At 39.0% G+C, this 20,924-nt stretch overlaps 1 protein-coding gene across 2 annotated transcripts; it reads right to left on the bottom strand.

Moving 5' to 3' along the window:
• Positions 1-1,241: 1,241 nt before the first annotated feature.
• On the bottom strand, positions 1,242-20,568 carry DEPDC1B (DEP domain containing 1B). Of its 2 annotated transcripts, XM_062609536.1 has the most exons (11): positions 20,418-20,568; positions 19,532-19,797; positions 15,261-15,396; positions 12,897-13,024; positions 11,233-11,363; positions 9,320-9,367; positions 8,757-8,897; positions 4,943-5,109; positions 3,306-3,482; positions 2,483-2,665; positions 1,242-2,232 (listed from the first exon to the last, which is right to left on the bottom strand). In XM_062609536.1, the coding sequence occupies exons 1-11, from the start codon at positions 20,463-20,465 to the stop codon at positions 2,071-2,073; spliced, it is 1,587 nt and encodes a 528-aa protein (XP_062465520.1). In that variant the 5' UTR covers positions 20,466-20,568; the 3' UTR covers positions 1,242-2,070. The 2 variants fall into 2 exon arrangements, with proteins under 2 accessions (XP_062465520.1, XP_062465521.1); XM_062609537.1 differs by lacking the exon at positions 9,320-9,367.
• Positions 20,569-20,924: the final 356 nt, after the last annotated feature.

Consider the following 20,924-nt stretch of genomic DNA (forward strand, 5'->3'; position numbering starts at 1 on the left):
CCCTTGTCCTATCACTACAGTCCCTAATGAAGAGTCCCTCCCCAGCCTCCTTATAGGCCCTCTTCAGATACTGGAAGGCTGCTATGAGGTCTCAATGCAGCCTTCTCTTCTCCAGGCTGAACAGCCCCAGCTTTTTCAGCCTATCTATCTTCATATGGGAGGTGCTCCAGTCCCCTGATCATCCCCGTGGCCCTCCTCTGGACTTGTTCCAACAGTTCCATGTCCTTTTTATGTTGAGGACACCAGAACTGTACACAATACTCCAAGTGAGGCCCCATGAGAGCGGAGTAGAGGGGCAGGATCACCTCCTTTGACCTGCTGGTCACGTTCCTTTTGATGCAGCCCAGGATACGGTTGGTTTTCTGGGCAGCGAGCACACACTGGATCTGGCTCATGTTCAGTTTCTCATCGACCAACACCCCTACAAGTGTAGAGCCTTGCATTTGTCATGGTTAAGCTTCATAAGGTTGGCATCAGCCCCAAGCATCACAAGCATGTCAAGGTCCCTCTGGATGTCATTCCTTCCATCTTCATCTTTCATTTTCAACTTCTCATGGAAACTAATGGGTAAACTGTAATTGTTGTTTAAAATAGGCTCAAGGAAGGCTATACCTTTTCAAAAAGTAGCAATGGGGAAAAATTCAACATGACATTAGAAGGCTTATTGGCAGGCAGCGAGATTGTTTCCGGTGGCAAATAGATTAACTCCTACTTCTCTGAAATTTAGGAACTGATATTTAAGTTTCCGCTTTTACACAATACTTGCTTTCCAGCTAGCCTTACTCATTATTGTACTTCATGGATTAGTGCTGTAGCCAAATTACCATATAGGAGTAGTCTAGTCATAGTCAAAGCATACACAGAATACTAGGACACATCTAAAGGTCACCCTTGAAGATGTAGTACAAAAGGCAAGAGGTGGCCTCAGACTACTTTAGAATTAATATTTCCTTATTATTTGAAAGTGTACCCCTTTTGTACCAATTTCACTTAAGAAAAAGATGTAGCTTACATCTTAGAGCTTATTGACTGGTTGGAAGTTTAGCAAAGTGAAAATACTGTCAATATTGCATTACAGGATAGTCACCACCATGTTGCCTCCTAAAATGTGAGATAGAAATTTGTTGAGATGTCAGCTGTCTGCTCTCCTGCATAGACTACTTTGACACTCAATAAGGTATGAAATGCTGCTCTTTAAGTCTGTAATGGATAACATGAAATCACCACTCTAAGTAAATACAGGAAAATGATAATGCTTTAAGAGTTCAAAAGTGCTGGCAATCACATGAGATGCACAGTCAAATTATAGGTACAGTGGATTTCATAATGCAAAACAAAATTAATAAAGGCACATGTGCTTCAAACTCAATTCAATATTTAAACTCCATTTCCAGAAAAAAAATCCAAGGCTTCAGATTTTTCCAATAAAATCTGTTGTATTGTCAAGCATCCAATTTCATATGACAATATTTATTAGAAGCACATGGGTAAAGACAGGGTTTTAAAAGGGTAGGTCAGCACTTCAGAAGTGAATGGAATTTTAATAGTGATTGGCTCAAGCTGTAATGAAGCATATGAATCAAAAATTAGGAATGAGTTTTTATGTAAGATTTTTATTTTGAAAAACTGTAAAGAACGCTAAGGTGTACAACAAAACAAAATCCAGTGTTTCATACTTACTCAAGCAAATTAATTCCTCAAGTTACATGTGAACAGAGGCTAGTCTGTGCAAGAAACTAATTTTCAGGGGAAACAAAACAAAGGAGGCTGTTTATTAGTTGCCAACAACACATTACACAAGTACATTTAGACCTTATCATGACCGTAGATTAATCCCCTTGAATTTTTGTTTTTTTAAATAACTGACATTTTAAAAAAATTATTTACAAAAGTACTGCAAAGGTTCACATTTCTACCACCTCAATACTTTCCTCTTCTTTCGACCATTTCTACCATCTCAAAAGTATCCCCAATGTTTTTTTTCAGTAACTACATGGTTCTCAGGCTCCTTTGGCATAAGATCCATTGATAATACGTTCTGACTCAATCTATTGATCTGTTTCAAACCTTTTACATCCGAAAACTTCTGGTTCGGTGAAATGGTTGAAAGGGCTTTTTTAAGGCCCACCTCAGTATTGGTGGCTTCTGTTTCGTTTTTTCTGGAAATAGCACCGCTTCAGTTTCAGGCGTGGGAAATCGTACTCTATACACTTCAGGGTAAGATTTCTGAAACTGGAAAAGTACATCGAGTTAAATGAAGAATTTACTCAAACTTCTATACCTCTATATATAGAAAATTAGGTGATCTTTTCTAATATGGCTTGATGGATCACAGTACCATTATTCCAAACAATTACAAAGTTTGACATCCCCAAGTGTATCTATGATTTTAAATCTCAGTATTTCTCTGAAGGTCTACATGTCTGAAACTTGATAAAACTTTGAAATTAGAATTAAAGACTGTGAAGGAATTTTTATTTACTTGCTTAAGCTTCTTCTTCTTATCTTTCACAGATATTTCTTTATTCATTGCAATTTCTTCCAATAAAGCTGCCAGTGGTTCTTGAGAGCCAGTTGCTCTTTGATATTCAAATTCATCTGTACTGATTTGGTGGCAAAATGATTGAGGAAATGTTGCATCAGTATCAGCTCCAGCATATTTTATCTGAAGAAAGATTGAAAAAAGAGCAGCTATGTTTTCCACAATAGATTTTAAAAACTGGCTTAATCACCTGAAGTCATTAATTAGAAAAGATATGGAATAAAGACCTTAAATTGTACCTCCTATCTCTCGCACTAGTTGAGTTTTAGTAAGTCAAATGATGACACAGATTGAGCCTTTTTAACTCTTGGAAAAAGTAAAAAAATCAGTTTTTCAGTAGCAATTAAATAAGAAAGAACTGAAAAGAAGCTTTGAACAAAAGAAAGTATAGTATCAGGAAACAATTATATTAAACAGCTGAGCAAGTAAGGATGGCTCTAAAAGAAAATCAGAACATTAATGGAAACACTTATTAACCATCCACAGTTTTCTTCACTACCACAACCATAGCTTGCCCATTCCATAGAAAAGATAATGCTGACCTACAGAAAACATATTTAAGAGTTCTTGATCTAAAGTATTCAAAGTCTGCAATTTACACTTAAATACATACTTATGTTTTAATATAGCAGTCAAAATTAATAAACTGTTCATAATCTAGCAGACACAAAAAAGTCTTTAAGAATTGTCAAACTTCAGAGCAGAAAGGATAGATTTAATCTAGAAACAGAGGCATAAGAGACTTTTTTTGTTAGACACCTACTTGGACTCTCTGGAGATTTAGAACATGCTCCTCTATAGAAGATTTTAAGGTGGTGGGAACACTTAAGATCTCTTGATAATTGTCCATGAGAAAAGATACTAGTTTAGCAGCAAGCAGTTCATCCAAGTCCATTTCATCCTTTGAGCAGAGGATACAATGAGAAAATGCCTGAACCATCTGAGGGGAAAGAAAAAAAAAAAAGACAAAAAAAAACAACATAAAATTAAATTCCAACATTACTGTGTATTTTTCTGTTTGGTAATGGGGAATCAGGATGTATTTAAAAACTGATGTTTTAGAAAAAGAGCTTTTGACAGCACAATACTTCAGATACTTCCAAAAAAACTTCAATTCAAGGTGGGGAGATTAAAAAGTATTGTTATCTGGGTGGACTGAAGATGTCTCTTGTGTCATATACATAATCTAACCCTGACTTTAGACTTATGACTGAATTAAGTTTTATTCTAAAGATTTCATCAAATGGCCACTTTATGTGTCTTTTCCAGTTAAACAGGGCACAAACAATTCAGAGATTTTAAAAATAACAAAGGAATTTGACAAAAGATAAGCACCAGAGGTGAAAAAATTATACTGTTATTTTGAAATCGAAACAAATTTCAGGTCTAGATCAATTCATGTAGTCTCATGCCCAAATATTCAGTTACAAGAGTTTTCTGAATGTGCTCCAGTAGCTTCTAACAATAAAAACACAGAAAGCAATCAAGACTGTCATATACCATAGACTACACTGCTGAATTAAAACTTAGTACAAAATACTTGGACTGTAAAGCATTCACTTCCAAAAATAACATTTAGATAAACATAATTACTTTCAAAGACCATTTACAGTTAATTAAATTTTAACCTTGGCAGTCAAAAAATTATCTTTTTTTAATCAAATACTATTCATGGTTAATTAAAAATGTAATTGCTGTAGAACAGATTTAGATTTATGCATGCTACTATAGTATTTTTATTGGAGTGGCTTTACAGCTTAGCTTTCTGCAGCCCTTCTTACAAAAGACTTTAGCCAAAATAAATACATGTTCTTAGACAGTCAAAATTGCTAAGTTTTGCCTAATAACTTTGTAATAACATGCTGTTGCAAACATCAGTGGTAACTCTACAAGAAGTCCTACAGAAAGAGTATTAGCTCCTGAGGGTTTTGTCAAAATCTGTAGTTGAAGTGATGAAAAATACTGAAATAAACTGGTAGGAATGTTTTTCAAATGGCTAAAACCAAGTAAACCAAAACATTCAGCTGCATATTGCTAACTATGACTGAAACAGGCAGTCTGTTTCTCTCTCACACTCTCGGCAGTGATGAAGAACACCAGAAGCCTTATCTACTGTATTTTTTCTTTTCTACTGAAAAGGGAAACCTGTGGCAATTTAATTTTGAAAGATATGGAAGTCTCCAAAATCTGAGCAAATTCATTTATTCAAAACTGACCAAGAAATCCCAATTTATTCAAATTCAGAGTAGCTTTCTAGAATTTAAACTAGAATAGACAAACTATTCTTCAAACAAGCAAGTTATATTTTGCACACATTCTCTACAGCAAATGCAGAGAATCTTTTATCTGTGCTACTCCAAAAGCCTTGCGTAGACCTTTTGCCTTACACACTATACGTACCAAGGTTCTGGTCCTCACTGATTCAGAAAGAGGTGATAAATCCTTGTTTAAGCTGATTCTAGCCATCATCCTCACCAACAGCTGTAGTCTTTTCCGATTTTCTGGTGGCAGCAACAGACAAGATATCTGAAGAGCTTCTATGGCCTTGCTGTGTTTTTGCAGCAGACCTGTTTTATGCAAGATCAGAAGTTTGAGCAAGATTTCTTAATTACGTTTCCATAACAATTAATGTAACATTTTAAAATCTGTCTTCCCACATTCCTCTGCTACTCATTCGAGACTACCTTATAACTCCACTCCCCAACATGTTTAGGAAAACACCCATAGAACTGGACTAGTAGAACTGGGCACCTTGTTTAAGTATTCACAACATTTCATTCTGATGCATCAGGAGATATTAATAACCATAACCAACAACTCTAGATAGTGGTAGACGTGAAAAACTACAATGGTTTTGTTCATCCTTTGTTTGTTTATAGCCCTTAGCTTTAAACACATCTGAGATGTATGCACAGATGTATCAAGCACATAAAAAAAGTTCAGTCTGAGGCAACAATCGGAGAACCTAAATAAAACGTGCTTATGTACTAGTGACAACTGCGGCAACACTGACGTGTCATTCACGCCTATAGAAGTTAAATCTATGGCCAGTTCTAACTAGAAACTCTTGAGAAAATGCAGATTGTGAGCATGGCATTGATATTTGAAGACTGGACAGGCACAGTAGTCTCTGATAGTAGTTTAGGTATCTATAAAGAAGTCTCACCACCAAAATGTCATCCACTTTTGGGCTTCTAAGGCTCGCTGAAGGAAGCATCTACTACACATTTACCTAAATAGCACTAGTATCAAAACAAAGCAGAAGTCAGGACCAAAATATCCACATGAGTGAAGTCTAACAGCAACTTCTCTTAAAAAAAAAAGAACAAGGAAAATGACAGAGATACATTTTATTTTTCCCCACATAAGATTATAGAGGTTGGAAGAGATCTCTGGAGATTATGTAGATTTCTCTGCTCAAAGCAGGGTTACCTACAGCAAGATGTCCAGGATTATGTTCAATCAGGTTTTGAATTGCCAATTGTTCTGTTATTGAATATCATCCATAGAAGTCTGGCTCTCTGCGTTCCCCCCACATCTTTTATAGTGTCTTTTATACACATTAATAAGATCCTCCCTGAGCTTCTGTGCCTTCTCTTCTCCAGGTTAAACAGTCACTGCTCTCAGCTTCTCCCCACATGATAGGTTCTCTAAGGCTTTGATAGCTTTGGTGGTCCTCCACTGCACTCACTGAATAGGGGCAAGATAAACTCCCTCAACTTGCTCCCAATGCTCTCAAGGTAGCTAAGCATGTTGACGGTATTCTTTGCCAAAAGGACACATTGCTTGCTTATTGTCACTTTAGTGCCCACCAGGACTGCAAAGTCCTTCTCAGTAAAGCTGCTTTTAAGAGTCAGCCCCAGCATACACTGGTGCATGGGGCTATTCCTCCCCAAGATGCCCTGAGAATAAATAATTAATAAGAGTTGCTCATAAAGAATCACTATAACCTGTGCAAAAAGCAAGTTTAATCTTACCAAGTTAGTGAAATATTTGATGATTACTGACACCTTAGTCCTATTTTTTTAGCTATTCTTGAAAACTAATTTCAGCCAGCCTCTTGGACGGGAAGTGCTCTAGACAGTCTTCATTTGACAACAGAAGCAAGTGAGGCATCTTAATATGTTTACACAAATAACCTATCATTTCTGCAAACATTTCTCAGGTTTTAAGATGGAACTTTTAGACATCTGCATATCACATCACGGCTGCACCAAATGACTAAAAATACAATCTAATAACACTTTCTTTGCTATTTACTGAAGCCCTCCACTAAACAAAGTTTATCCACTGAAAAAAGGAGCCATGTGGGAAAGTTGTAATTCCCTGAGGGTAGCAATATGAAAAGTTTAAAACTCAAAGATTGAACTTTTGTTTTATAAAATTCTTTATCTTAAGAATTACTACCAATTTAGAAAGCCATACTCCATTAAAAAAAAAAAGGTGCAAAAATGAAACCATAGACATATTTTCTAAATGTACGACTAAGGAATTACTACTTCACTGCTGGCATCAGTACTAGCATTGTCACTTACTATAAAATAGTATTCTATGGAACATGCATAGAATCATAGAATGCTTTGGGTTGGAAAGGACCTTAAAGATCATCTGGTTCCAACCCTCCTGTAATGGCCATAGACACCTTCCACTAGACCAGGGTGTTCAAAGCCCCATCCAGCCTGGCCTTAAACACTTTAAGGGATGGGTCAGCTACTTCTTCCTCTACATTCACCTGCAACTTCATAGTTGTTTGTACATTAGCCTCTACTGTTAAGACTTAATTACTTATTGCACAGAACAAAATTCCTGCCCTTTTTCTCGCAGCTGACATCACCCACCCACCCCCACCCTCCCCAGTCTTCTCCTCTTTCCCTCCAGCACTCAAGAATCATACCTCAAATCTCACAAGTGTGAGAAGACCTTGCTACCAAAACTACAGATCAGACATCTCTGCCTTATATTTACTTTTTTATTTTCCTACAATTGGTTCTAAGTAGTTTGGGGTACAAAAAGATGAGTTAGGCTTTAGAACAGGTATGATGAATTGTCTTCTTGAAATCTGTCCGCCAGTTAGATAGTTAGCATATTCTTGAATTAAAAAAAAGAAGTGGAAAAGATACCTGAGAAACATGACATTTTCAAATATATATTACCAGTACTTCACAGTAAACTGAATAAACATGAAGATTCAATACAAAGTAATTCTTGAAAGTCTGCATCCCATGGTTTTTTTGTGTAAATCTATTTTTGTTAGTAAGGAAGTATTCCATACTAATGCCTCATTTTTTGTGAGAAACATTTTTTTTACTTTTTGAAATAGTGCATGGTTTGCTTTCATTTCCACATAAACATTGGCATGAATTCTTTCTCCTCATGTTTACATCTGTGAAATACTGTGAAATGAAACTCTTAAAACCTGAAAGATGTAAAATACAATGGAAAAGCAAACAGAAAGGGGGTATGAATTGACAGCAAGAATTCTTAGGAGATATTATCAAGAGTATCTATTGTGGAAGAAAAAGAAGTCAGAAGAAAAGGAACTGCATTCAGTTTGAAGCAAGATCATCAACTAACAAAGTATAAAAATACTAAATTCCAGAAGCCCTTTTTCAACTCAACAGTTTGTTAAAAGCAGTGGTGTTCCCCGTTAAAGCAGCTCAGAAAAGTGACATGCTACACAGCATGCTTACTTTTCAACCCAGTTGTTCTATTCCGAAATGTAACCATAAAAAATAAAATACTTTCACATTTACTGTCTTTCGGTAGGCCATCTTTAGCTACAGTATAGCTGAATCTGATATAGCATGAACCCTTAAAGTTAGCTAATAACGAGACTATTGTTTCTGTAAGCACTAATGTCTACTGTAAGTAAAGCAGTATTTCCATTTCCTTCAGATATCATATTGCCATAGTTAAAAAAAGTCCTTACAGCCCTAATTTTTTTTAAATGTAGACATCAGTCAAGCAATTTATAAAAGCTCCTGTGAGTTTCTAAAATGCTTAGGCATTTAAAAAAAAACTGTTCAAATTCATCTGATAGGTGTGGCAGCACTAAGCAATGAACAGAGGCCTTTAAAAATCATGAAGACAAGCAATGGAAGACTTGTGTAATAAATTTTAATATTAAACTGTTCACCAGGTCCTAAAGAAATGAGTTGTGATACATTTGGATATGATGAATTCAAATGAATAGTTTATATCTTAAACTACTTACCTAACACACTAACAAAAACATCAAAAAAATTAAATGTGAGAAGAGGTTCTTTCATCTGGCCAAAGTAGTCCACTATAGTTTTGAAGACATCTCTTTCAAAGCCTGAGTATGTAGGCTGCTTCAAGTCTGAGCAGCTGGGCCCTAGAAAGGAGGGGGGGGGAAACAACAAACAAATTGAATTTGCAGCCATCAAACAGATCACCATTTTCTATTCCTGCCATTTAAAATGCAACATCAAGCAGAAAAAAACCAACAACTTAGACTCATTATTCAACATAAAAGTGAATAATGTGTTCAGCTATTGAATTGACCAATTTCCAGTAGGTCCAATGGAAATAGACAAGGTTAAAATACGAACAGTTAAACCTCTATATATTCCATTGAAATAAACTGCATTAGTAGAATATATGCTGGTTGACCTTTTCTAGCTTTTAGGCAACAATCTGAAAAAATATCAACTGTGAATATAAACAGGATTTGATAAAGCAGTAAGGCAGACAGTTTAACTGTCTTCCATGAGGGTGGGTTGGTTTTGTTCCCCCTCTCCCCCCAAAAGGACTTACAATTTGCTAGACATTTCATTGCTGATAATATCCAGTGAGGTAGTTCTTCTGCATTGAGGAGAAACAGACAGAAATTAAAAGGACAAAAAAATCTGAGAAAAATTAAAAGATAAAAGTGAAACAGAAATTCTTTAAGAAGTTCCCCCTCTCTGGTAGTGCAACTGATTGCAAAGGCAGGCTACACCTTAATACAGGATATAGCTTTAATTATATCTTACTTGAGTACCTCCAGTACTCCCTATCATCAACCAGTTGTGCCTACAGCTCTTACAATTCAACCAGCAAAATGAATTGTATCTCAAATCCTTAACCTGCCCCTGCAATAAACAGCCAAACTAGTTCAAGCTACACCTTCAAAAGTGCCTTACAGTGAAATGTTTACTTTGCATTGAAAATGATCAAAAGCACTCATACATGCCGTTTCGTCATTTTTGCAAGGAGAGGGTTAACGTCCTGAGGTGCTCCAATTGTCTTTAAAAGGAATATGTATATGCTCTGGAAAAGGGTTCATTTACAAACCAAAACAGGTTACAATCTCACAGTTTAATACTCTACAAATCTTCCGGAAAACATGGTGATAATAATATTGTAAGTGATAAATCATAGAATTATAGAACAGGTAGGGTTGGAAAGGACCTTCAGATCATCAAGTTCCAACCCCCTGACATAGACAGGGACACCTCACACTACACCATGTCACCCAATGCTCTGTCCAACCTGGCCTTGAACACCACCAGGGATGGAGCATTCACAGCCTCCCTGGGCAAACTATTCCAGTGCCTCAGCACCCTTACAATAAAGAATTGCCTCCTTATATCCAATCTAAACTTCCCCTGTTTAAGTTTGGACCCATTACCCCTTGTCCTATCACTACAGTCCCTAACCAATAGTCCCTCGCCAGCATCCCTATAGGCCCCCTTCAGATACTGGAAGGCTGCTATGAGGTCTCAATTCAGCTTTCTCTTCTCCAGGCTGAACAGCACCAACTTCCTCAGCCTGTCTTCATACGGGAGGTGCTCCAGTCCCCTGATCATCCTCGTGGCCCTCCTCTGGACTTGTTCCAACAGTTCCATGTCGTTTTTATGTTGAAGACACCAGAACTGCACACAATACTCCAAGTGAGGTCTCACAAGAGCAGAGTAGAGGGGCAGGATCACCTCCTTTGACCTGCTGGTCACGCTCCTTTTGATGCAGCCCAGGATACAGGTGGTTTTCTGGGCTGCAAGTATACGCTGAAGCCTGCTCACATTCAGTTTCTCTTTGACAAACACCCCCAAGTCCTTCTCTGCAGGGCTGCTCTGAATCTCTTCTCTGCCCAACCTGTAGCTGTGCCTGGGATTGTTCTGACCCAGGTGTAAGACCTTGCGCTTGTCATGGTTAAACTTCATAAGGCTGGCATCAGCCCAAAGCATCACAGCAGCAAAGATGCTTTACTTTCTCCCTGATGTGCAAAGAATTTTTAATCTCAGCACTGGTTTCAAAACTCATTAACTGAAAATCAAACCAAATTTTACATATTTCTCAGCATACATTCTGATTTTTTTCTCAATTTTTATACACATTTTCTTTATGCAAATAGTCCAGTTCAGGCAGTTAAAGCCTGGTCTGACAAAGCCAACTTGAAGTGAGTAGTATCCTTTTCTTTATAAAGGAAAAGTTGCTGCGTTTTTACTTTAGTCTTTCAACCCTGCTGAAGCAGCAATATGTTTAAGAGAGTAAATATGTAATAAACATCAATTCTGACTATGGGGTTGTCAGAGGACAACAACGGCATACTTTGTAAAAACTGTAGTATCGATTTCATCACACAAGTGGAAAGATGTTACCTGTTACTATAGATTAGAACAAATACTTTTTATATACTAGTAAGCTATACTATTAAAAAGTTAAATGAAAACTTCTAAAATACTCACTTGATTTGTCTTCTAAAATGACAATGCCTTGCTTATTGACATTGTACACATTTTGGAGTATATGCTTTGAATTCACAATTTTTATGTCTAACACTTCATTCAGGGAATCCAAACCCAAGACCTTTTGTAATCTGCAAAAACACATAAACACACAGTTCATACATCATGTAATCTGAAAAAAAGCAAACATGTAATTTCAAGATAGAAAGGATTCTGAAATTGAGACCTCTCCATTTCATAGACTTATAGAACATTGCAAGTCAGAAGTGACCCATAAGGATCATTGAGACTAGCTTGCTGCTCCTCACAGAACTAGCTAACACTAAATAATATGACCAACAGCATCATCCAGACACTCCTTGAACTTTGACAGGCTTGGTGTTGCCACCACTTCCCTGGGGAGCCTCTTCAGTGACCAACCACCCTTTCAGTGAAGAACCGGTTTCCAGGGTCCAATGTGAACTTCCATTGGCACAACTTTATTCCACTCCCTTGTCATCAGAGAGAGATCAGCACCTTGAGCTCCATTTCCTCCCTTGAGAAAAATCGAGGCTGCGATGATGGAACCCCTCAGCCTTCTCTTCTCCAAGCTGAACAAACCAAGTTACCACAGCAGCTCCAAGTCCAGCCCTCAAGGCTTTTCACTATTTAACAGGAAACTGTAAAAAGTGTGCTTCATCTGGAAACACACTTAACAGATTCATGAAGAGCTCCAAAACCACACATAGTAGTAGAAGTGAGGCCACACCCATGCTGTGTAGGGTGGATCAGTTACCTCCCTCAATCATGTGGCTGTGCTGTGCTAAATGTACCCCATGACCCACTTGGTCCTTTTGGCTGGCAGTCTTTTTTTTCCTTTATGCAAATAATTTTGATGCAGGGTGTAGGACAACTTAACCTTGGTAATACCTCCAATCAGGATGAACCATCATCCTCATAATTGTTCAGTTCCACATATGCAGAGCCTCATACTTATTATACAAGGGCATTGGGAAAAGTGGGGTAGTCACAGAGGTGACATGCCTGCTGTGTTGGGCAGGAACTTGTCACCATTGCCCCCTATCCCTTCAGTCACTGCGGAGAGGATAGGAAATCCTGCAGATCACATGTGCTGTCTGCCGGCTGGGTCTGTCTCACAGAAGGTAGGGTATGATTCTATGTATATTATTTTTTCTCCTGCATAAATGTTCTAAAGCAATGTCTTTAACTTTGTATAGATATTCCTTTTGGAAATAGCAGAGAATATCTGAATCCTAAAGCCTTCAGCACCCAATTAGCGACTCCATTTCTTATCTCATAAAAAGTATTTTATTTGTCGTTGAAAGGTTTCATGGTATTGCACTTCTACAGATGTGCTTTTATTTCATAGCAACAAGAAAAAGAGGAAGACTGAGGAGAAAAGTGATTAATAAAGACAAAGCCTACATAACAAAAGGACTTGTGTAACACAACAGAAAAAAGTCAAAAAAGTATTAAGCACAGTAAAGTTTCTTTGCAAGCTTTATTTGCTGAACTCGTTAGTCAAATAATAAGCATATAGTTAGTCCAGCCATTATGGCTTTAATTGCAGCAATGAAAAGTGAACATTATCAGTGAAGACAGACAAGACTAGTACTTACTACACAGTTTTACTTTAACAGCAAACAGCTCACAAACATACTCACTGTGACAAAGTCTGAGATTTCCATATCTCCTCTATATTTGCTTGTGTTAGCTCTCTGCGGAACACAAGCTTGCAGGCTGGTACTTCCCCTATAGCTATACTATGTCTCTTATACCACATCTCAGAATTCTGAAATCAGAAAAGACAATCTTCATTAACTGGTGACTTTTCAAGTACTGAACAGTGTAACTGTATATTATATATATATATAGTATATAACAGTGTAAATTGTATGTTTATGGTACAGCATGCTCCTTATTAGAAGTATTCTAAATACTCCTAAACTCCAATATACTCCCCAGGATGCAAGTGAGTGTTCAAGTTTCACAGGCATGCAGAATCTTTTCTCATTTATATAATTTTTCAGCTTGGGTAAGTTATGTGAGTCAGAATAGCCATTAAAGCTCTGGAGTCAATGGCCTCTAGCCCTGTGTTCAGATCCTTTCCGTTAAAATCAGTTCAAGTCACTTGCTTTCAACTACCATTCTAAGATTAAACATCTGCTTACAGAAAAATTGTTGGAGAATTATTAGATGAGATATCTAAGACTGATATTTCTCCCTGTTCAGTGTATACTGATCATAACTAAACATTAAGTTTGTTAACAGGTTCTCTACATGAAGAAAGTAAAACCAAATAGCTACAGCGGAAGACACTCTTTAGACCTAGTCCAACATTAGAATATAGCAAAGCATAGAATGCAAGAGACTACTATCCTGTACTCAAACTTCACATCCAAGCTCAGTGCTTGAAGATTGCCATCAATATGTCAATAGGTGAACATAAAATACAGTTTGTGTCAGTCGTGCACTTTTTAAGGCAAAACTCCTAGTCATTCACAGTTTTTTGATTTACATCACAGAGCAGTCCCCCATCAACAGTATTCCTTGTAACCTCAACCAACCCACAAAATGCACTCCAGTAATGCGCTTAATTATTCCAAGCACTCATCATCTGTAATTCCACAACAGTGGACTACAGCTAGTTTGGAACAAATAGCACCCTCTGAAATTACATTCTGGTCTTCCGCATCAGTAATTCATTACACAGAATGCCATCAAGCCACACAGAGCCAGTATGTGGCCTGACAGATGCTGGAGCAATTTAAAGTGCCACCACTTGCAGCTACCTATCTACTTCACCGTTCCAGAGGAAGTTACACCTTTCTGTAAAAAAGCCAGTAATAGAAGCTCTTTTTTTTTTTTGTCTCAGTTACACCAATTTACAGTCCACTGTATTAGCTAAAACTGATAATGAAAGAAACTTTGAGCTATGCCAGAATGTATGCTGTTGTATATTGCTAATTCTTACCATGCCAGGAAGCTTGGACAGACATTTTGAGCAGAAAGTTGGAGGCTGCAACATGATAAAACTGCAGCAGATACTTGCTCAGTAACTGACATACTCTACCCTCTTGACTTTTTTCTTTCTTCCGTCTTAAATCTTCTACCTACTGCTGAAATTCTAAGGACCTTAATGCTTTTTCCTCTTCAGAAAAGTGCTATAAATGAAAGGTGCACTGGATCTACACATACGTAGTTGATTTACAAATATGGAATAACCCTTCACATTCAGGACCTCTAGATATCCAGCAAAACAGTAGGAGCTACTTTTCCAAACAAACTATCAATCACCAAGAAATCGAAGGCTAGTGTCCTGCATTGAGAAGCATTAAGGAAAAGGCCAAAATTATCAATGAAGTCCCAAGAATTCACAAAATTTGAGAACACTCACATACAAGGTAACACTGGAGGGACTGTTCTGAATATACACAACTCCAGAAGCCTAGGCTTTAAAGATGCCCTGTGGTGAGAGTTGATAAAAGTTTTGTTTACTAATAAAAGAAACAGTCGTTTCAACAACTTTGCAAAAGCTGGATCAATCCACATAAAAATGGGGCAGGATGATTCTCCAAGCTGAAAGGGCAACAATGAAACCAGGATAACTTCTCCTTAGCTACAGCATATTCCTTTATCAAAAAGGAATTCTCCTAACAGCTAAGAAGGAAGTAATACTGTATATATTCTGCTACACAGTATCTGAATAAGAGTTACAGCATAAATGACAGTATTTTTCTTGTAGCGTAACAAATGCCATACCCGAATTTGAACAAGCTGGAATGAAAGCATTCTGGCAAATACAGCCATGCTGAACTTCAGATGCTCAGGATATAATCTGTAGCAGAAAGAACACTAAAAGCCAGCATCCCCAGCAAATCATTAACAACTGTACTTCACATAAGTTTAGAATAAAAGTATGTTGCATTTAATTTTATAGCTAAGTATTATGTGCAACAACAAAGAAATCATTAGTTCTGCTTTCCAAATATGCTTATGTCTGGGGAAATAAAAACTGGATATCTTACCATTGCAACTGTTTTCACTAGGATGTGGTCTTGAGAAACACCAGCCTTTGCTTCATTCCAGTCTGGAAATTTAATTACTTGATTTCCACATGAAGGTTTCTTTGGATATGACTTCAGTGGTGAGGAAGGAGGAAATCTACAATTAGAGAATATTTTTTAATGTCTCTGAACTCCACCCTATTCCATATTTGCCAAAGCAAAACTGTAGTAAGCCTTCACATGCAAAAAAATACAAAAAAATGCCTTGGACATTCACAATGCAACCTAATTGCCTGAAGACAGGTTTGAGTGACACATAAAACAACTCAAAGTGTCTTGTTTGGTCTCCATCTGCTGCTCCAGAACAGTTTAGGTTCTTTGCACCTCCCATGACATAGCTGAACCATGGGTGAATGTCTGATATCACAGTGCATCCCAAATAGCAGCAGCTGCCTATGCATAGCAAACTAACTCAGGTCTTCACCAGAAAACACTGACTCTGCTGAAAAAGCTGTGGGTAGATTTTCTGCATGTCAAGTGAACTGCTAGCATGCATCATCTCTTAAAGCAAAGCTATCTAAGTCACATAACTTTTAAAAGACTTAATTAGCATACACACATGTCCACACAAGGTTTTGTCTGTACTACCATGTTCTTCTGTGTTTACATGCTTCCTATGTGAAGACCATATCCGGCAGTCTTTTTTTCTGAAGTCTTTTCCCAGCTGACTATGCAGGAAACTCATTCAATTTTTAAGGCATTTCAAAAAGTGTCTTGAAGAAATCAGCAGAAATAAACCCTAAGGTAGCCCTTGCAGAAAACAAGAAAAACAAACTATCGCAGGTCACATTCAGCTCAGTCACATCTCCAGCTTGACCAGAATTAAATTACTGCTAAACCTAGGTCAGAGCACGTATAAGATAATTAATGGCAGCACATCAGAAAGACAAATCAGTTTGGTGGCAACATATCAGCAAACTGGCCCAGATCAGATCTTGTTTATCTGCACTCTGATATCCCCGAGATGATGAGATTCCTGATGCTTCAAGAAAATGCTTCCACCTCACTCTTGAATAGAAAATAGTTATGTCTGTGACCATGCAACTAGAACTTGTTTGCCACTTTGTAGTATGCGTGTATATAATAGAATCACAGATATAATGCAATTCCAAAAAATTTAAAGCCCAACAGCTTCTGAAATTGTAACTTCTCTTTTATTATTGTAGACTATGCTGAGCCCGTAAGCCAGAATACACAGATAGTGTTTGCAAATTTTTGAAGCCACAGTAGTTCTCACTTTCATATTTGATACTTGCCCAATACTATCAAACAAATCAATAGTTGGGAACATTTCTTTTCAACACTCAATGAGCGAGAGCAGAAAACTACATTCACATGGGAAGTTAATGAATGACAGCCGTGTTCCACAGTGTACAGTTACAGTAAATTAACACGGTAGTTTATAGAAAAGATATAAAGCATACGAAGGTTTCCAGAGAAAGCACTGCCAGTGGAATTAAAAGCAACTGGTACTGCTCCCCATACCAACATGATGAAAAACGTATTTACAGCATAACACCAGGGAAGTCCACAAGAGGGAGCTGCAAGGACATTAAATACTTGAATAAGGTGGGCTGGAAAACCGATGTTTAGCTCCATAAGCAGGAGAAAAGCATGCTCTAATAATACTTAAAGACAGACACCAAAACCATGACTAGCATGCTGTTTATTTATACACCAAGCTGAGTGGGGAAAAAGCTAGCTTCACTTCAAGATGCATGAAAAATAGGCAGTTTTAATTAAAAAAAAAAAAAAATTGTTAGTAACTTCGTTGAATGGGAGGTGAATAAAGAGCATCATTAAGACAGATACAACAAAAAAGCTCTGTTGTCCAACAGCAGACCAGTAGGCAAAGCACTACTAAAAAGAATAATAATTACAAAGTACTAATAAAAGAAAAAAAAGCACCAAAATATTTCACCCAACCAACTTCCACAGCCTGGAGCTCAGGAAAGTCATGGCTGAAAATACAAAGGAGAAAATAGCAAAATAATTTGAATGTGCCACAATGCTAATTCAAGAGACAAAAAAAAAAAACACAAACACAACAAACACAGACAAATAAATATAGCATAATACCAGTGGTTACCAAATCCCACATTTAATCGTTCAACAGAGTGAATGCCCAGAAAGAAAGGAGGCAAAGGACTTAATACCTATGGCACCAGTGAAAAAAATGTGTGCAGGTAGAGAGCTATCCTAAGAACAGACAAAGCAGGGCTGAGCTAGGAACATACCAAACCAACACCACACCTATGACCAAGTGCTGTACCAGTATCTAACTGCTTTTCTAACTCTACTTAGACAAGTAAAAACTAGTCCATGAGTAGGTAAACCACCACAATATTTTGCCCTTCTATAGCAGCCATAAGCAGATAGCCAGAGAAGAATTTAAGAACAGGACAAGCATACATGATACTTCCTCCTTTTCCAGCTCTTGGTCATGTTCAGTTCACAGACTGCAGAACCATATCTTGTTTTGAGATACTTAGCAACAGACTTTCTCAGGTGAGCTGCTCATAATATCTTCAGATACAAATCCTCTGGTACACTAGATCCTTCAAATTTGATTTCCAAATTCTAAAATTTAACATTTTCCTTGACTGTTACTTGGAATTTCTTTTTATGGAGCTAAGCTTGGAAAGAACATTCATTTTTATTCCCCACAAGTTATTTAAAACTTCTTCCATTAAATCTGATTTAAATATTTAATTTATTTGGCAGGGAAGCCCTAGCACTCAGTGTCGTTTCCTTCATAAGGTAGACTAAAAACCAGCTACCACTTTTATTGAAAGATATCATGCAGCATGAATCAGTGCTAATTTGTTACTGGAATTAAACAGAAATCCAACCCAATTTGACTGTAAATCAACTGAACTGCAGTGGAACAAGGTTAAAATAAATCACAGGTCTTTAATGAAAAAGAATCTTGACCCAAATTTGTTTATGACAAAGTAAAAGAATTACATCTTTTAAAGTATTTCAAGTTACTTAGTGTGTACAGTTCTGGTGTCCTCAACATAAAAAGGACATGGAACTGTTGGAACAAGTCCAGAGGAGGGCCACGAGGATGATCAGGGGACTGGAGCACCTCCCGTATGAAGACAGGCTGAGAAAGCTGGGACTGTTCAGCCTGGAGGAGAAGGCTGCGTTGAGACCGCATAGCAGCCTTCCAGTATCTGAAGGGGGTCTATAAGGATGCTCGGAGGGACTCTTCATTAGAGACTGTAGTGATAGAACAAGGGGTAATGGGTTAAAACTTAAACAGGGGAAGTTTAGATTGGATATAAGGAAGAAATTCTTTCCTGTTAGGGTGGTGAGGCACTGGAATGGGTTGCCCAGGGAGGTTGTGAACGCTCCATCCCCAGCAGTGTTCAAGTCCAGGTTGGACAGAGCCTTGGGTGAGATGGTTTAGCGGGAGGTGTCCCTACCCATGGCAGGGGGGTTGGAACTAGATGATCTTAAGGTTCTTTCCAACCCTAACTATTCTATGATTAAATAATACTAGGAGAGTAACGAACATATGCACATACAGCACAGGTGTACAGACTAGGGAGCAGAAAAGCTTAGGCACACTCTGCAAAAGAAATTATTCAAGTTCATAGAACAAAATGAAAAGATGATTTCATCCACACCAACTGGAAATTCAGATCTACCTTTCTGCAGAGACAATATTAAAAAAAACTTATTAAAAAAAAATCCATAAAAGGGTAAAATAACCAATTAAACTTTGCATCTTTCAAGACATTTTCAATCTACAACTCAAAGAGCACTGAAAAAGCTTACATCATGAATGACTTTTAGTTTCTGAAGGCCCTTCTCTCAGGAGTAGAAAGGCACTCAAAATAGCCAAGGGGCTGGGGAGAGGGAGAACAAGAGGAATTGAATGCTCAATGGCATCCTCATTCTCATACATATAGTCTTGATATGCATTCTTCCAACACTGACAAACCTGATGTCTGCCAACAGCAAACAGAACTCATTACATCATAAAATCTGCAAAAACTTGTTAGCATTCATGGAATGCAATTGGATAAAAGTGCCTTTCAGAAATATCTAGAAACAAAGGAGGAGGAAAATAAAAAAAGGGGGGAGGGGGAACCCACAACAAAAATAAAGTCTTTAAGGGGGGGGACGGACACATTAACCCCTTTACAAAAGTATTCTACAAAAACATTTGTTACACCAATGAGCAATTACTTAAGTTTTTCAGACACCATATACAGTTTTACCTATATAAATGGCCATCATCTTGAAAGTCCTCTTTGCCCCATCTTCCTTTAATATCCTCAATAACGTGATTTTTCAGGAATTTTTTAAGCAGTTTAACCGTTTGATTGCGAGTCACTTCTGGGCCAAAATTCTGATTAGAGCCAAGCAGTTCATGTAAACAGTCCACTGCCTCCGAGGCTTTGAAGCAATGCTCGTAGCTTTTGAAGCGACACCGATGTTTCCGTAAAGGCATCCCAGCACGAAAATGTTCTATTATCTCATTCCACTAAAAAAGAACAAAGCAAACCGTTACAGCTATTCTAGAAGCACTGAGTCGTGCAAAGCAAGGTGGGGATACAACCAGATATGAAAGCAGAACTACACAAAATTTTTTATCATCTGCATTTACAAGCACACTGAAACCTAAAGCTGTGATTTAAAGAGTGAGACCTGAGAGCAAACACCAGATTGAGAAAACTGAGAGATGTTAGAGCCCCATGCTGCCTATGGCTGTGCAGGTACAGCTTTAACGTACCTGTGGCTTTTAACTTGACAAAAAGCCGGACTAACGCTCCCTTCTGCCGGGTGCTGCGGCCGCTCCACAGACACCCCATACAGACACCGCGTGAGGAGTACCAGCACCCGGAGGGCGGCTGGGGACTATCCCGCCGAGTCCCGGCCACCCGAAAAAGGCCTTGGCTACCCGGGACAGGGCCAGGGCCTGCTAAGGCTTGCGGCGCTGAGCCCTCAGAGACCCAGCCAGCGGTCCAGGCCCAGGCGGCCAGACTGCATCAAGGCAGCGGACCCGTACCCAGAAGGCTCTAGAGAGCCACCGTCGGGCATGGAGGCCCACAAGGACGAGATAATGCTGCACAACAGGCCACACCGGGGACGGGGAGCACTCACCAGGCGGGTGGCGCGGTAGGGCCCGGGGCCGACGAGCTGCGGCTCCATGGACGCGGCCGGGCCTCGCCGTCTCCACGGAAACAGACAGCCGCGCGCACCGCGCCCACCGTTTGAATCCGCGCCCGAGAGACGCCGCCCTCACCTATTGGATGGCGACTGCGGCACGTGACGCGCCCGCACTACCCGTTATCGGTGGGGCGGGGACCCGCTCGTCCCGGGCCACGCCTTCGCCCGGCGCAGGCCCGCCCCCTATGCCCGCTACCTTCCCCCGGGCTCTGCCCCCCGCAGCCTCCCGCCAGCAGCCTGCCCCGCTCCGCGGCTGGGGGACCGCAGGCAGCACCAGGGGTGGGACCGGGAAGAAACACGGCTCCCGTCGGCCAGGCGGGGCGGGAGCGGCCCCTGCGGGGCAATGCGTCTGCTCAGGTCTCTTTGACTTCCCAGGAGGGATGTTGCTTGTTAAACGAACATTAACTGCCCTCTGCTGTTTGCACTTCCTCAGCCGGTAAG

The sequence above is a fragment of the Pezoporus occidentalis genome, unplaced genomic scaffold (assembly GCF_034315485.1).
Source record: "Pezoporus occidentalis ecotype Australia unplaced genomic scaffold, CSIRO_AGI_Poc_V1 ctg139, whole genome shotgun sequence".
Lineage (NCBI taxonomy): Eukaryota > Metazoa > Chordata > Aves > Psittaciformes > Psittacidae > Pezoporus > Pezoporus occidentalis.

Bases quoted from the DNA above. Each gene is read 5' to 3' on its own strand.
- DEPDC1B (XM_062609536.1), bottom strand. From the start codon at position 20,465: ATGGAGCCGCAGCTCGTCGGCCCCGGGCCCTACCGCGCCACCCGCCTG. The intron at 15,397-19,531 runs GTAAAACTGTAT...CTCTAATTGTAG, and splicing joins GATGATGGCCATTTATATAG to ATTTCCTCCTTCCTCACCAC. The intron at 2,233-2,482 runs GTAAATAAAAAT...GTACTTTTCCAG, and splicing joins AGAAGAAGAAGCTTAAGCAA to TTTCAGAAATCTTACCCTGA.